The sequence below is a fragment of the Dreissena polymorpha genome, chromosome 3 (assembly GCF_020536995.1).
Source record: "Dreissena polymorpha isolate Duluth1 chromosome 3, UMN_Dpol_1.0, whole genome shotgun sequence".
In the NCBI taxonomy this organism is placed as follows: domain Eukaryota; kingdom Metazoa; phylum Mollusca; class Bivalvia; order Myida; family Dreissenidae; genus Dreissena; species Dreissena polymorpha.
This window is the reverse complement of record NC_068357.1, coordinates 37,831,862-37,850,523: the sequence shown is the minus strand read 5'-3', so window position 1 is coordinate 37,850,523 and position 18,662 is coordinate 37,831,862. Positions and strand designations below refer to the sequence as shown.

General features: G+C 35.0%; 1 protein-coding gene across 1 annotated transcript in view; it reads left to right on the top strand.

Annotated features, from left to right (window-relative positions):
* The first annotated feature begins 1,021 nt into the window (after positions 1 to 1,021).
* Positions 1,022 to 18,662, top strand: part of LOC127873720 (uncharacterized) — a 33,948-nt gene continuing 16,307 nt past the window's right edge. The window contains exon 1 of the mRNA XM_052417682.1: positions 1,022 to 1,414. Coding sequence (XP_052273642.1) covers positions 1,202 to 1,414 — 213 coding nt within the window. The 5' untranslated portion in view covers positions 1,022 to 1,201. The remainder of the gene's footprint in view (positions 1,415 to 18,662) is intronic.

Here is an 18,662-nt window from a genome sequence, read left to right as displayed (position 1 = left end):
AAAATCTGAGCTGTGAACGAGAGGCGCATCATAAACCATGCAATACTCGGACGTACATGCGCCTTATCGCACTGTTGATCGTCTGCCCACGTTACGGCAGATAAACACATGCGCCACTTGGCCACAGGTGGTTAGCGTGTGGCTATGATATTAATTAGTGAAAACATCATTTGGAATGATAAATAATCATATTATAACGAAAAATTAACTTTTCTGAAAAAAAAAAATTTCACTATCAAATATATATATATATTTGATAGTGAAATATTTTTTTTTTCAGAAAAGTTAATTTTTCGTTATAATATGATTATTTATCATTCAAAAAAATATATATTTGATAGTGAAATATTTTTTTTTTCAGAAAAGTTAATTTTTCGTTATAATATGATTATTTATCATTCAAAATGATGTTTTCACTAATTAATATCATAGCCACACGCTAACCACCTGTGCACTTGGCTAGCTTTCTTTGTGTACCTCGTGTATAATTCACTTTGCGAACACAGCAAATAAAGCAATGCAACGTTTTCAGATGAAAGATGAAAAGTATTAGTCTGATGAAATCAACAAGCATGAGCTAAGTATACTGACGGAAAAAAGCCATAAGCAAGGAATGCGAGCAGATAAATTTTCTCGTTCAACAATACCAATCGATAGTCAAATATTGCTCAATGAAAAAGACTATACCTTGCCTTTGGCCACTTGCCAGCGCTCGACTCGGTTTGACATAGCGGAATTCTTGCTAACCAATGAGAATTCTCGTTCAGGTGGACTCTTCCTGTTTTCACATAACTTTGGGGTTACTAGTTTAGTCTAGTTATGTGAACTGTATTTAATTGTTTATCGGTTTTGATGAATTGCGAAAGTTATAAATTACATATTCAGTATTGTTTCTTTAATCAACCAAATAGTGTTAAATATTACGTGCGTTAATACGATTTCGTGCTTTGACCTATTTATTATACGTGTTACTCCACCTCTCGGTATTGTGATCGTCCACTACTACGATAAATACTGAATACACACATTGTGATGTTTGAGAAGAAAGAAAATTTGTCAATGAAACAACATGCATGCCTAAAATTCTGCTCTGTGCGCGGGTGTAACCCATGGATTTGTCTATTAAATATCTATATAACACGGAGTAGATGGGGAGCAAAGAAATTCGGATTATAAAATAGATTCTGAGGCTCAAGATCTCATGCAATTATCACTTTCCACACACGGATTTTTGCCGGTGAGCGGTCAGTCATTTCGACCTGTAACAAATTGGTGCTACCGCGCTGCGCAAATCGGCTTCAATTTTGGTGGATTTAAACTGCCATTTGGAATGACCACCGATATGTTGAAATTACTGACCAAGAAGTTAAAATCACAGAGTCTGAGCGAAGGAAGTGACCCCTACCAACACGAGGTGGGTTTCCTTCCATAACTTGATAGTGATAGCCAGATCAAACTTCTGATAGCTCTAAGTAAATAAGATTTGCCTGTTTTATATGTTAACTGTCCTAAATGATACATTAAACACTTGACAAAGCCCCGGGCGTTGCACTATGGTTCGTTGAAATTAGAATCTCTAGTAATCCATATTAATTATACGATACACATAATTGTCTTTTCATTAATAGTCCTCAAACATGTGGTTTCCCAGAAGTTATCCTGTTTCTAAGTATATACATGCACCATATTTGGCAGTGGCATGCAGCCATAGGGTATATTTATTGCATTGAGGTCTATTTTTTAAAGTCCTTTCTCTCTTACATGGCAGTAAATGTGATTTGGCAGTGGCATGCAGCGATAGGGTATATTTATTGCATTGAGGTCTATTTCTTAAAGTCCTTTCTCTCTTACATGGCAGTAAATGTGATTTGGCAGTGGCATGCAGCTATAGGGTATATTTATTGCATTGAGGTCTATTTTTTAAAGTCCTTTCTCTCTTACATGGCAGTCAATGTGTCATGTTATTGCATACTGTTTTACAGACTTGATAAATTTAATTAATACTACATATTGAAGACATTACGTATTACATCTATGTGCATATAGGGACATTTTATTTAGGGGACATTATGTGATTATTGTCGGGAGAAAATCTGTATGATATAACTTGAATATGTAGAATTACAAGCAATGCACCTAATGTACATTTTGTTGCAAAAAAAGCATTTGCACCTTTGAAAGTCTAATATTTTAAAGTGAGAATTAATTATTTCAGAGTCTGACACAAACACACAGACAACAGTATTACAAATGTACTGCACACTTTACTACCATTTTCAAGTTTAATGCAAGCTTATTTGCCCTTACATTACAGTGCCACAATATTTCAATGAATTTTTTCTAAATAATATTCTAAAAATTGTGCATTAATGAATTATATGTTGAATTTTATCATATACCAGCAATTCAGATCTCAGCATGTAACCATTCAATTATCAATTAATGTATGTGTGAAGTAGTATTTGACTGAAAAGATAGTAGAAAAGACAAGATTGATTAATCATTATTATTTAGTCAGTCACTTGAGAAGTTATAGCAGACACTCAGGCAGACTTATACAAAATAATGTACATCATCTTCATGCTTAAATAAACACACTATTCTCGGTCATGTAACAAGGGAGGCATAACAACATAACATTAAATAACGAATCATTGTCATCAAAAATACAAATAAATATGATAGATGGTAAAAACATGTAGGTTATATCAAAGCTGAGTACTGAAGTTACTGAACAGTATTATTAAGAATTGTATTGTTTTAACAAAAGCTCAATACAATTTGATAAATTTTACACAATTTATAAATTATTGATTTCTAACATGAAACTAGTAACTTGTGGAGTTTATATACAGACAGGTTGATATAAAATGTACAGCTTACATGTATTTATTGTTACAGGGCAAAACATATCATTTTAAAGAGACAGAATAATGATTCTTGAATTTCTGTGGACTTTGCCACACATGCTGTTTTGGTTGATATGGCTCTGACTTCTTTTCTCTGGAATACATATACTTGCAATATATACAGGCTGCAAATATATAATGCACTATAATTTACACGTACATATTTGTTACAGCAGCATTGCTGTATTAATATACTGAATATAAACGGAAGGTACAAAGAAACAAAAATTCAATACGATAAGTTCTTGTAAGGTAACCATTAATGTAATTCACTGAGTACTTAACATTTTGCTTTTAAAGGCTTAAGCATATGATGATATTGGCCCCTTATCAATCAAATGTACAGTGCACTGTTTGAAGCTTTCCTCTGCCTCTGTGTATTGATGATCTCTTATAAGGGTCAGATAAAGGCCCCTGCCTGATAAGGGTCAGATAAAGGTCCCTGCAAAGTGTTACCACAGCAGGCTGCCAATATATATGGGCATTATAAATACACAGGATTTCTGATATGTAGGGGGGGGGGGGGGTTCAAAGTAAGAATTATTAAACTAGGCCTTTAAAGGCTGGAACTTAAATATGTTATAGTGATACAAGTTGAAGCCATTTTTATAAAAAAAAGGGCTTGTTATCATCATGATCACCATTTTCAGATATATGCATGGAATTTTTTTTTCCATTTAATATTAATTAAACATTCAAGTCTAAAAAGCATATGTAATACTTGTTAACCCTTTGAGCGCTGGAACCGGATTTTGAACGCCTTTGCAAACAGTTTGGATCCAGATGAGACGCCACAAAACGTGGCGTCTCATCAGGATCCAAACTGTGTACTATTCTGATAGTATTCTTTGAAAAAAATCGAAGAAAAAGCTAATTTTAGAAATTTAGCAGACAACATTTTAGCAGATGACAAATTTCCCAGCATGCAAAGGGTTAATACTCTGGATAATCAACCTGTCAAGAATTATTTGGGCCGTGCTCTGAGAAAAGGGGGTTTAATGCATGCAGACCGTACAGGCTAATAAGGGACGACACTTTCCGCCTTAACTGTATTTTTGCTCAGAAGAGACTCTTTAAACGAAATGTACCATTCAAGTGGAAAGTGTTGTCCCTGATAATAAGCCTGTGCAGATTGTACAGGCTTATCTTCACAGAGCACTGTGCCCATTTCATTTACATGTACAGGGTACTTAAAAATAGCTTACAGTGACTGATTAGCAGGAATTACCATCTGGTTTGTGTTAACTTTATATTAGGAGTTTAAAAGTTCAGCAAGATGTCAAAAAGCATTCACGTCAGACTGTAGAAAATTGTTAATCATGTCAGCATAGTAAACAGGCTTTGCGAAATGTCAGTGTTTGTATTGAAAACTTATGTGAAGTATCACAGTAATATGCTAAAAAGACAAGAACTTAGAAGTTACACCAACTTGGGCTTCCTGCCTCTAGAACAATAGGTGAAGCTCTAAACGAAAATGGCAGTTTCTGATAAGAAATTATTTGAGTCGCATTCTGAGAAAACTGGGCATAATGCTTGTGCATAAAGTGTCGTCCCAGACGACACTTTCCGCTTAAATGGTATTTTTCATTTAAAGGAAGTCCCTTTTTATCGAAAATCTGCAGACTGCACAGGCTAATCTGGGACGACACTTTAGACGCAAATGCATTATGCCCAGTTTTCTCAGAACAAGACACATTTGATGGTTAACTTGATTTCAGCTTATGCTGGTTCATTGAAAACTATATTAAAAGTATATTTTCTGTGTCAGAAACCTATGGTGTTATATTGCTCCTTAAAACATATCACCTTTTATTGTTTCAAAGTATATTCAGCAACAATAAAACAATCATCTTCAATTTAATATTCTGGTTGTTATTTCCTGCTGCTATGGTTGCAGTGTGAATGATTGAACTGGTTATTTTAATGATATAAGTTGTTATTTCCTGCTGCTATGGTTGCAGTGTGAATGATTGAACTGGTTATTTTAATGATATAAGTTGTTATTTCCTGCTGCTATGGTTGCAGTGTGAATGATTGAACTGGTTATTTTAATGATATAAGTTGTTATTTCCTGCTGCTATGGTTGCAGTGTGCATGATTGATTAGCCTGATGCTCAACATTTAAAAGGTAAAACATGCCCGTTATACAGTTTGGTGTTTATACTGCATTAATTAATGTTTACATAAGGGGACTGACTTCCACAAATAATTGATGGCATAAAGCCCATGTTAACAGTTTCTGAGTTTAACTTTCATCCATCAAGCTGCTGTTGTGCCAATTGTAATGGAACAGATAAGTTTAAGAAAAAAAAAGTTTAAAATACAATTATGTTTAAATGTGAAGCCTCTCAGGTTTTGAAAGGCAGTGCGATTGCTGTGCCGAGTAATTACATGCATTCAAATGTCTTCTTGTTGGAAAAAAACAACAGATGTGAAAATGTCATCTGAAATAAGTGGGTGTACACTCATCATCACAAATAGGTGGGCGTAACATTGTCTGGCACATGCCTTGCTTTTTTAGCGGTGCATTTTGCAAAGCAGATTTTAAATAATTTACATAGACACTGATGGCATTGTCTGTAGATTTTTGGTATTAAAATGTAGTTTGTAACTTATCACTTATGAAAGATTTTAAAGGAAAACAGGAAAACAACATTTCAAACTGTTTTTGTTTGTCTTTTCTTTTAATGAACATAGAATTTCATTTTTATGTCCCCCTTCGTAGAAGAGGGGGTATATTGCTTTGCACATGACATGTCGGTCGGTTTGTCGGTCGGTCGGTCTGTCGGTCGGTCCGTCCACCAGGTGGTTTCCAGATGATAACTCAAGAACGCTTGGGCCTAGGATCATAACACTTCATAGGTACATTGATCATGACTCGCAGATGACCCCTATAGATTTTGAGGTCACTAGGTCAAAGGTCAAGGTCACGGTAACCCGAAATAGTAAAATGGTTTCCGGATGATAACTCAAGAACGCATACGCCTAGGATCATGAAACTTCATAGGTAGATAGATCATGACTCGCAGATGACCCCTATTGATTTTGAGGTTAGTAGGTCAAAGGTCAAGGTCATGGTGACCCGAAATAGTAAAATGGTTTCCGAATGATAACTCAAGAACGCATACGCCTAGGATCATGAAACTTCATAGGTAGATAGATCATGACTCGTAGATGACCCCTATTGATTTGCAGGTAACTAGGTCAAAGGTCAAGGTCACGGTGACCCGAAATAGTAAAATGGTTTCCGGATGATAACTCAAGAACACATATGCCTAGGAGCATGAAACTACATTGGTAGATTGATCATGACTCGCAGATGACCCGATTTTGAGGTCACTAGGTCAAAGGTCAAGGTAACGGTGACGCGAAATAGTTAAATGGTTTCCGGATGATAATTCAAGAACGCTTACGCAAAGGATCATGAAACTTCATAGGTACATTGATCATGACTCACAGATGACCCATATTGATTTTCAGGTCACTATGTCAAAGGTCAAGGTCACGGTGACCCGAAACAGTAAAATGGTTTCCGGATGATAACTTAAGAACGCTTTTGCCTAGGATCATGACACTTCATAGGTACATTGATCATGACTCGCAGATGACCCCTATTGATTTTCAGGTCACTAGGTCAAAGGTCAAGGTCACAGTGACAAAAAACGTATTCACACAATGGCTGCCACTACAACGGACAGCCCATATGGGGGGCATGCATGTTTTACAAACAGCCCTTGTTGCATTTTGTCCTCAAAACATCAGATTTCCCTGTTGCTTTTTTGTTTTTTGGAAGCTGTATATTGTCATCATTTTTAGAAAGTTTGCCCGAGTTCGAATAGGAGCCAGCTGTGCTTTTGAATACCTCAAAGCTAAAACGTAACAGTGTATATCGCACAATAGACCATTAAAATGAGTGAGAACTAATAATTTATTTATAACATTTTTATCACTTGAAGATAAATCTGTTGCAGCATTTTTTAATTTGCATTGTGTTGCCATGTCTAGACAACACATGTCATGATGACATGGAATGTAAATGGAATGTTGATTAAATTGAGCCATTTAATTCATGCATCATAGATTATTTGACCGAGTTCATGTCTATTTTAGGGGTTAAGTGCTCAAACAGAGAATCTGTAATTAATATGCTTTTTATGCCCCCAGATCGAATGATCGGAGGTATATTGTTTTTGGCCTGTCTGTCTGTCTGTCATTCTGTTCCAAAACTTTGACCTTCAAGGTTAAAGTTTTGCAATAACTTTTGCAATATTGAAGATAGCAACTTGATATGTGGCATGCATGTGTATCTCATGGAGCTGCACATTTTGAGTGATGAAAGGTCAAGGTCATCCTTCAAGGTCAAATATATGGCTTCAAAGCGGCGCAGTAGGGGGCATTGTGTTTCACAAACACAGCGCTTGTTGGTCTATTTATAAATTAGAACGTAGAAGTGTAGCAGAACCTTTGTTTTGTAAAGTCGTAAATTTTAAAAAGGAAGTAAGTTTCAACAAAAGCAAATGTTAAATTACAAATATTTTATGGTAATAATAGAATGATTTAGTTGTGTGTTATGTGTATTACTTTTTCAAGATGTTTATGTTCAACCATGCAATACACATTTACACAATTTATATTATTTCATGTGTTGTAGACCATAAACCCTGTACAAGTCTGAAATAAAATTCTATCCATCTATGATCTTACGGTATGTTTTGGTCCCTTTATGATACAGGTTTGAACAACAAGGGCAATTAAATCCTAGAGCTATTTTGTACATCATTTTTTATTGCGTAAATCTGCATAAACTACCTAGTTATGTTAAAAAAAAACGTGCTTAAGACATATACGGCTGCTGCTGCTTATAGACCTGGATATGTTGTAAACAAATCTCCACAAAATGCAAAAAAAGATGACAAGTCATAATTATGCATATCTTTTGAACGTGGTAACAGGTTTTACAATGCAAGATTAGGTTACACGTTTTGTGGTTATATTCAGTAAATTGGTTAAGTGCCTTTCTAGTATAATTAGATGGAAATGTTTTTTAATGCTCTTTTTTGTGTTTGCATACAATTTAATGCTAAATACAAACTGAACTGTCACAGTCATATACCACAGATTTAAATATATTGCATTGGTATGCCTTGCTTGTGATTTGTGTTACCCTATTTTATTTTTATATTGCTTTTTTTGTAAAGATTATCTTTATAATTTATTAATTGAGAAAAGAAAATCCTTAAAGTTAAAAAAATCCTGCACTTATCCTTAGACATACGGTATATTTACCAAGTTTTCTATCCTGAAAATGTATTACTTACCATTATCTTCATGTCCAAAATACAATATACTTCAGACAAGGATAGATTACTTTGGCAAGATTGAATTGCAGTTATTATTTTCTCTATAAATTAATACACACGGTAGTGTTGAAAAGTGACATTTAATTGTTATGCCCCCTTTCGAAGAAGAGGGGGTATATTGCTTTGCACATGTCGGTCGGTCTGTCTGTCGGTCGGTCCGTCCACCAGGTGGTTTCCGGATGATAACTCAAGAAAGCTTAGGCCTAGGATCATGAAACTTTATAGGTAGATAGATCCTGACTTGCAGATGACCCCTATTGATTTTGAGGTCACTAGGTCAAAGGTCAAGGTCATGGTGACCCGAAATAGTAAAATGGTTTCCGGATGATAACTCAAGAACGCATATGCCTAGGATCATGAAACTTCATAGGTACATTGATCATGGCTTGCAGATGACCCCTATTGATTTTGAGGTCACTAGGTCAAAGGTCAAGGTCATGGTGACCCAAAATAGTAAAATGGTTTCCGGATGACAACTCAAGAACGCATACGCCTAGGATCATGAAACTTTATATGTAGATAGATCATGACTTGCAGATGACCCCTATTGATTTTGAGGTCACTAGGTCAAAGGTCAAGGTCACGGTAATCCTAAATAGTAAAATGGTTTCCGGATGATAACTCAAGAACACATATGCCTAGGACAGTCTTCGAATTTAGCACACGCCCGATCGCCCGTGGCGAGTAAAATTACTGCCGGGCACATACAAAAATTCACGTTTGTGGCCCGCCGGGCATGTAAATTATTGAAGCCAATTGACAGTTAATAAAAAAATCGTAAGCGGTTCTTGATATTTGCAGATCTATTTTTCAATTTTGCGAACAAACACCTTGCTGTAAGTTGTAAAACAATGAAATTCGATTGGTTTAACAACACGCACCTGCTTGCACACGTCATCGTTATTGTTTTTGACCGATGCAGTTCGGTCACATTCGGTTCTTATCGACGGTTTCTCTAGACATTAATCGAGAAGATGCTTTTTGAATCGATCATTTCAATCAAGTAATACGCTTCCGTTTTTGTCAATGTAAACAAATGTCATTGTCGACATAGAGGCAGTATCTAAAGTATGTTGATGGGGCTAAGCCCGATAAAGCACTCCCAAAATAGAAAATTGACAATGATTTAGAGAAAAAGGAAGCCAAGAAATGGTACGAGGACACCAGAGAACGCTCTTTTCAAGAGCACTGGTGTAACGATCGACCGTCTTAATTCTAGTGATTGATAAGATGTAATTGTATTCACTACTATTGAAACAAATGTTCTGCTTTACTATGTGTAGCATGTAAGTGTTAAAATGTTGTGTTTTGTTATAATTTTGGTTAAAAAAGTTTGGGCATGTAAAAAATATGTTTGGCATGTAAAAATTCTTAAGTAACTGGCCCGACTGGCATGTAACTTTTCAAAGCTAATTTCGAAGACTGCTAGGATCATGAAACTTCATGGGTAGATTGATCATGACTCACAGATGACCTCTATTGATTTTCAGGTCACTATGTCAAAGGTCAAGGTCACGGTGATCCGAAATAGTTAAATGGTTTCCGGATGATAACTCAAGAAGGCTTACGCCTAGGATCATGAAACTTCATAGGTACATTGATCGTGACTCGCAGATGACCCGTATTGATTTTCAGGTCACTAGGTCAAAGGTCAAGGTCACGGTGACCCGAAACAGTAAAATTGTTTCCAGATGATAACTCAAGAACACTTTTGCCTAGGATACCCCTGCGAAATGTTGTTCTGCAGTTCACAAATAATTTGTGAACAGTTCATGAACTGTTCGTGAACTGAGTTCATGAATTGTTCACGAATAGTTAGTGAACAGAAAATGAGCCACGTCTGTGAAAAGTTCTTGAAATTTTAGTTCATGAACTGTTCATGAACACTAATGGCATGAAGTGTTCATGAAATATTCTTGAAACCTAATGGCATGAAGTGTTCATGAACTATTCTTGAACCCTTATGGCATGAAGTGTTCATGAACTATTCTTGAACCTGTGTGGCATGAAGTGTTCTTGAACTATTCTTGAACCAATATGGCATGAAATGTTCATGAACTATTCATGAACATCAATGGCATGAAGTGTTCTTGAACAGTTCATGAACAACACAATTCTTGAAAAATTCTTCAGGGTTTTGCTGTTCACAAACAGTTCATGAACATTTTCCTTCTATTTTTCAATGGCTCATTTTCTGTTCACGAACTGTAAGTGAATAGTTCATGAACCATAGTTCTTCAAGAGTTCATGAACTGAGGTGGCATGAAGTGTTCATGAACTATTCATGAACAAGAATTTGTCAATTTATGCAAAGGTTATCATAAGTGTTACTAAAGCTCAACAAACAGGTCAGGGTAAGACGAAACAAGTCTTGTATTAGCACTTAACATATTGATAGCAACATATAACAATAATTTAAATATAACACTAATAACTGAGATACAAGTGGTTTGATAATACTCTTTAAATTTCATAATACAACTTTGCACTATATGTTCATGAATAATTCATGTATTGAAAAGATTATGAATGGTCTCATTTTCAGTTCAAGAATCATTTACTAATCAATGGTTTCCCTGAAATGGTTACACTTACAGTGCCAAAGAACTTGAAATGGAACCAATGGCTGATCAGTTCAGCCGGTAATTTATTAAAGACTTACATTTTCAAATATAACATAAACCATGTGCCTTCCGTTTCAACTTCCTGTGCACACAATATTCTTTCTTTGTAAAAACAGCAATGCAATGTGCATTGAGTTCTTGATATCATCTTAAACTGTTCTTGAAATAAGATGTCCTTAAAACGTTCTTAAACTTGTCTTTTAAGTCTTCCAAGAACAATGACAGATCCTTTTAAGAACATATTGGATTCATAAAATACATTCAAAAACATTGTGTAGACCTGTTTAAGAACATCAGAAGGAAACATGTTGTTCAAAAAAGTTCTTAAAGTGTTCAAGAATAGTTTAAGAATAATTCAAGAACAGGAAAGGTCCTTAAAAAGTTATTGAAGTGTTCCTGAAGGCAGTTCTTGAACAGTTCTTGTACAAATGTTCTTAAAATTCTCTAGAACAGGTAAAGAACTCTAACTTACAGTGGTGAAAGTACTATGCATATTCATACTAACTTCACAGGTTTCACAAATCTACAAGATTTGTATGCTAAACATTTCAATATTACTTTCAAAAATATGTATGAAACATCTAGCACAAAGGAATTCATGAATTATTCATGATGGATCCTTAAAGTCTGTCTCAGAAAAGTCATTAGAAATACTTGTGCATGAAATGTTCATCACTAAGTATTTATGGTTAGATGAAGAACTGTTCATGAACTTTGAAATGTTCAACAATAATTCATAAACAGTTCATGAACATGTCTTAAGAACAGTTCATGTCCAAAAGTTCATGAACCAAGCTCAGGAACTTTTTCAGAACCGTTCATGAACAGTTCTTGATTGGCTTGAAGTGTTCATGAAATCATGAACAACATTTCGCCGGGGTCATGACACTTCATAGGTACATTGATCATGACTTGCAGATGACCCCTATTGATTTTCAGGTCACTAGGTCAAAGGTCAAGGTCACAGTGACAAAAAATGTATTCACACAATGGCTGCCACTATAACGGACAGCCCATATGGGGGGCATGCATGTTTTACAAACAGCCCTTGTTTTTTGTTCATATTGGGTGTTTCAAAGCAACAGCCTGTACCTTTATAATAGCACATAAAAATATGTGCTGTCAAAACAGATCTAGACATTGAGATTATTATTCAGGCTAATGCAAGAGTTTAGATTTTGTAGATTCAGTTGTAGAAACTAATAATTTTGAAAAAGTAATTATCGCTGCATAAAAATCTTGTCTGGCATGAAACAATTTTACTTAAATTGATTAAAATTCTGGTTCCAAACATTATTATTATTTTTATTATTATTATTATTATTATTATTATAATTATTATGGATATCTGATTAAGGGATTGTCAGGTCTATAATATTGTTTATCATAAAAAAAGGATGTGTTTGAAAATAAACAACAAAAATGGCCAGTTTAGGAATTGAAACAGAAGAGGGTCAGCTATATCAAATTTAAAATAGTTGTTACATAACAGCACATTACAAAATACAAATTAAAAAAATCTTTGTTTTTTATGGAATAACAATGATGTTACAGAAACAAATGTTTCCAGTCTCATATTCCTGATCTCATGAGACAGAACACAGTTCCTTAATTCCAATTTAAGGCATGCAGATGGCTGTGGGAAAGGCTGCAAATATTTTGGCACAGTTATAATTTGTTCATAAAAACAGGTCCAAGTCAGTGCCAGCTTTCACTGCCAATAAATCGCGTGCCAAGTGCTCCAAGTGCTCTGACTTCAGGTTTTTGGTTGAGAACAAAAACCGAGGCCCATTCTACTTGAAATGAATACCTTAGTAGTTAAGTGGAAAGTAAATTGTTATTTTGATGGCTTAGCTGTCAAATTAATATTTGGGCTGTGATCTGTGAAAAGGGGGTTTAATGCATGTGCGTAAAGTGTCATCCCAGATTAGCCTGTGCAGTCCGCACAAGCTAATCAGGGACGACACTTTGGCCTTAACTTGATTTTTGCTAAACCCCCTTTTCACAGAGCACAGCTCATTTGCTTTTTATGCGTTCAGGACAGAAGGAAAGGTCATGATTTTTAGCTCACATAGTTCACTGGTGAACTGAACCAAGGGAACTGAACCAAGGGAACTGAAGCAAGGGAACTGAAGCAAGGGAATCACAGCAGAAATAAATGTAGACCTTAGGCAATACAGCCATAAAATTATTCAGGACTTCTTTATATTGAAAGTTATATAACTGGCTCATAAAATGCAAGCCCCTGTACATTAAGGTTGTAAAAGATTTGATGCTTTTTTCGAGTAATAAAGTAATTCAATCATTCGTAAGAGTTCATGAAATAATTATTTTGACAAAAACTTAATTGCAAAGATAGTCATTAAAAATCATGTACTGTTTAGAATCCCAATCTTAATTATCTATATTTTATTTGTCATGAACTGTTCATGAGCAATATTAAATGAAGAATGAGTATTATTAGATGAACTTTTACAGTCCTTTTAACTACATCAACCAAATTTGCTGACTTAGTTGTGAAGTTCATGTAGGTAATTGAGAAATTTAAGATTACAGAGTTACATTTTATGTTCTTATGGTTTTCAAGTACATGTATTTTTACAATTAAACTCATAATAATCATAGAGTGTTGCAGCAGTAATAATTTGTTACAGTAGAGGATTAAAGGTACTGGTAGTTGCTGTGTTTTTTTAATAAACAAAAAACAGGTAAACTTTTCATCTCAATATGCAACGCTGCTAATGACTTCTAAATATACATAGTGCATATCTAATCATCTTATCATAGTATTAACTGATACCATCTGCTCCTAAACTCCACCACAACTTTCAACCCTGAATTTAGCATCAGAGTTCAGACAGCTGCTTAAGGGCAGTTTAGTATACAGTCAATGACCTCATTCCAGACAAATTACATAATTTTACATTCAATTCAATTGGAAGGATAAAATGTGTTTGGCTTGTTTTTACCGAAAAAATTTGTAACATTTTCTATTTAATTTGGGCCCATTTGTTGTGATGTTTTTATTGATATGTAACAAAATTTTGTCCCGGAGTCAGCAAATTCTTCATCATTTGAGCAAAAAAAAAACAACACACAAGTTTGCTTCAAAAGTAATTATTTCAAACGGAAGTGCAATATTAATGTTTTCAAAAAAGTGCTAGTGTATTCCAGTCTTAATTCTAGACTGATCATGTATAACATGTACATGTACTTAATTAAGAAAATGTCTTCATTTTGTACCATCCACATTTGAGGAAATTATTGCTTTGACTAATTGACATCATTTCTTAAGATACTAAGTTGAAGTGCACCAGTTTTGTAATCATAAGGGATCACTTGTAGTCAACTCTGAGTCAATTGCTGTCCAGGTGCTTCTCAAATAAAAGTTCTAATTTCTTGCTGATCTCTTAACCCTTTGCATGCTGGGAAATTTGTCGTCTGCTAAAATGTTGTCTGCAGAATATCTAAAATTAGCATTTTCTTCCATTTTTTTTCAAAGAATACTTTCAGAATAGCAAACAGTTTGGATCCAGATGAGACGCAACGTTCTGTGGCGTCTCATCTGGATCCAAACTGTTTGCAAAGGCCTTCAAAATTCGGTTCCAGCACTGAAAGAGTTAACCAGTCAGCAACAGGACTGAGGGAATGCGTTGGCTGGTCTGGAGCTACAATTGCAGTGTATGGCTTAAGACCCTTTTTTGCATAATGTAGCTCGTTTGTCAGTGACTTCAGTAATCATAATTCCAGCAAAGTCAGGAGATTGATTTTTTTACTGACTCGGCAATCTTATACATTTTCCCTCCGACACAAATAACAGGTTTTACGAAAAGTACTTACAAACTTGTCAATCAGTTGAACCGAAATCAGGCAAAACCAATATCACATCAGGCTCTAGCAGCAAGAGTTCTGTGTCGTCCTTAATAAGTTTGGCTTGATGTGCCTTGGCAGTTGGCCAACACTTTATATTGGATCTCTCTTATAAATGGTGATGTGAGACTATTTTCAGATTACATGTTCAATACAATTGATTCACTGTCTCTGCTAGTTTTACTGCACCATGGATCCAGTAAATCAGAAAATAAAGCCATGTAATGTCACCCACAGAGATGTTGATGCAAATTTTATATGTCTCTCTACATATAAATAACTCTGTCTTTCATGCCGGATTTGGAAGTAATTTCTTCATAGCACGCTCAGGTAATCAAAGTCTCGAATTGGATCATGAAGCGAAGTGGTTATGTTAACAGCATTTAATGGGCTTTTTTGAAATTTAAATGCCTAAATTATTACGATCTATGCCTGTACGTTTTCTTTCAGTCCTCAAATTTTCTAATGGAGTATTAAGTGATCATATAAGATTAAAACTCTTTTTGAAAGCTTAACATTAAATTTATGTTTTTGAACCACGGAAGAATGATGTAATATATTAAAATGTCATAATGACTTTGCTGTCGCAGAATTCTCAATTATAAGCATTTTTTTTTTTTTTTATTTTATTTTTTTAAATTGATAGCATATTATTTCTCATTATTGAACACACACATGTGAAATTGAAATGGTATTTTCCTTGATACCATTTATAGCATGTAGATATTTGAGTAATATGTGCTATTATTCAATACACTTAAATTGACATTTTCATGTTTTTGTAAATTGACAAAACTGAAAAGAATTTTTTAAGATATGCGAATTTTCATTGTTGTTGTGATATTTGCGAGGAAACAGTAATACTGAACATTTACCATGCTCTTAAATATCTATGATAATCATTTTTTGACAATTAAAAATCCTAAACATTATAAAGCGCTACAAACGTGAAACATGTGGAGAGTTCTGTTGTTACCATTTTATTTTGTGCCACTACGAGGAATGCTTATATGAAGTATAAAATACACATTGCGCTGTATGAGCACGGATGGCCAAGTGGTTTAAGTGGTAGACTTTTACTCCATGGATCACTGGTTTGGGCAAAATTAAGGGTTACTATTATTTATTTCTTTAATTTTATAATTGTTTTACTGGAGCTTTTCAATTCCAATTTTTAAATTTATCAATTGAAAGCATTTAATGACAAACTTCAGTACATGCCAAAATATGTGAAAAGGTTGTTTTTAGTTACATAGAACTGATTTAAATCCTGTCCCTATGGACTGCTATGTTTTAACAGCTGTGTGGGGTAATCTGTCAATGTGGACATGTGATCGGTCAGTGTGACATCGGGTGGTAGAATAGTCTATATCAAAGGTTTTAATGTAATTACCTAATGGCTACAGGGGGAATGAAGTAATGAATGAAATGATGGTATGACTGTAATGGGTGGCAGGTTATTAAGTATATGTAACTGCTGGCAAAAGTTCTTATAACGCATACATGGCACAGATGTTAAACAATAATTAGACCTTCAAAACAAAGACTTAAAGCCCTTTCGTGTTAATGGATGGTACATGTGGAAACCAATTTAGCATTTTGTATTTTGGTGGTTCGGATAATAGCACATATAGTAAATTTTGCCTGCTTGTATATTAATGTCCTTCAGGCATACAATTCACTTTCCTCAGGGCGCAATATTGAGTATACCTCTTGACACCTCTGATAGCTTTTTAATAAATAATGAACTTTGAATATTTATTTATAAAATATATCAGGAAAAGGAATAACAAATATGTAAACATGTTTAATAAAAGATTGAGTACTGGTATTCATTTTTTTTTTAAATCGTCTCTTTTATTTCTTTCACAGTTATGTGATTGAGTGTGCCCTTGGGGAAAATAAGATACTTTCATGCTTATGATTATTTCAGATAAATTATGTTTGATATAGTCTAAGGTCTGAATGGGAAATAATAAGTTATGATTTATAGCTCATGCCCTGTAGGCAAGAAATTTCATTATTCTCTTGTGTCGCCATGTCTTATAATTATATCTATTTGACACGCTGATATATGTTTACATGTGTATGTGAGCTCAGAGATTTTTGCTAGATTGGGAAAAGTACCGGTACCAGCCCAATTGGGAAAAATGTGCGCAATTATAATTGATTTAAAATTTATAATAAGAATCTTTTAAAAAGATATTCTGCGTTGATGTTTGTTAATCCTTGAGAAAAAAATTATCAGATAGTCCGTAAGGTCAAAGAGCATGGCTGTTTTTTTATGCTCCCCCAAAATTTTTTGGGGCAGCATATAGTCACTGCTTCGTCTGTCCGTGCACAATTTTTGTCCGGGCTATTTCTCAGCAATTAATGACCGGAATTCAATGAAACTTTATAGGAAGCTTCACTACCAACAGGAGATGTGCATATTATCAGCCGGTTATGGTCGGATGTTTTTTCACAGAGTTATGGCCCTTTGAAATTTTCTATAAACTTTACATATAGTGCAATTCTTGTCCCCCCAACTACTGACTGGAATTCAATGAAGCTTTATGGGAAGCTTAACTACCTTGAGGAGATGCGCATGTTATTTGTGGGTTCTGGTTAGATGATTTATTTAGAGAGTTATGGCCCTTTGAAATTTTTAAGTTGCTAAACCATCCATCATATTATTTTGTCCAAAGTTATGCCCCTCAAGACGTTTCCTTTTATTAGCTCACCTGAGCACAACGTGCTCATGGTGAGCTTTTGTGATCACTTTTTGTCCGTTGTGCGTCGTCCGTAGTGCGTCGTCAACATTTTGCCTTGTGAAAACTCTAGAGGCCACATTTATTGTGTGATCTTCATGAAATTTGGTCAGAACATTTGTCCCATTGATACCTTGACTGAGTTTGAATCTCGGTCATGCTGGGTCAAAAACTAGGTCACTAGATCAAAAAAAGAAAAACCTTGTGAAAACTGTAGAAGTCACATTTGATGCCCAATCTTCATGTAACTTTGTCAAAATGTTTGTCTAAATGATATGTTGGTTGAGTTAAAAAATGGTTCTGGTCGGTTGAAAAACATGGCTGCCAGGGGGCGGGGCAGTATTCCTTAAATGGCTATAGAGAAACCTTGTGAACACTCTAGAAGTCACAATTTTTGCCCAATCATCATGAAACTTGGTAAAACATTGGTGTCATTGATATCTTGGACGAGTTCGAAAATGGTCCAGATCGGTGAAAAAACATGGCCGCCAGGGGGTGGGGCAGTTTTTCTTATATGGCAATAGTAAAACCTTGTTAACACTCTAGAGGCCACATTTATTGTCCAATCTTCATCAAATTTGGTTGGAAGATTGGTCTCAATGATATCTTTGATGAGTTCGAAAATGGTTACGTTTGCTTGAAAAACATGGCTGCCAAGGGGCGGGGCAGTTTTCCTTATATGGCTATATATGGCTATAGTAAAACCTTGTGAACACTCCAGAGGTCACATTTATTGTCCAATCTTCATGAAATTTAGTCAAAAGATTGGTCTCAATGATATCTTGGATGAGTTCGAAAAGGTTAAGTTTGGTTGAAAAACATGGCTGCCAAGGGGCGGGGTATTTTTCCTTATATGGCAATATGGCTAGAGTAAAATCTTGTTAACACTTTAGAGGCCACATTTATTGTCCGATCTTCATGAAACTTGGTCAAAAGTCACCCCAATAATATCTTGGACAAGTTCAAAAATGATGCTGGTTGGTTGAAAAACATGGCTGCCAGGGGGCGAGGCATTTTTCCTTATATGGCTTTAGTAAAACCTTGTTAACACTCTAGAGGCCACATTTTTTGTCCGATCATCATGAAACTTGGTCAGATGATTTGTCCCAAGTATATCTTGGATGAGTTTGAAAATGGTTCTGGTTGGTG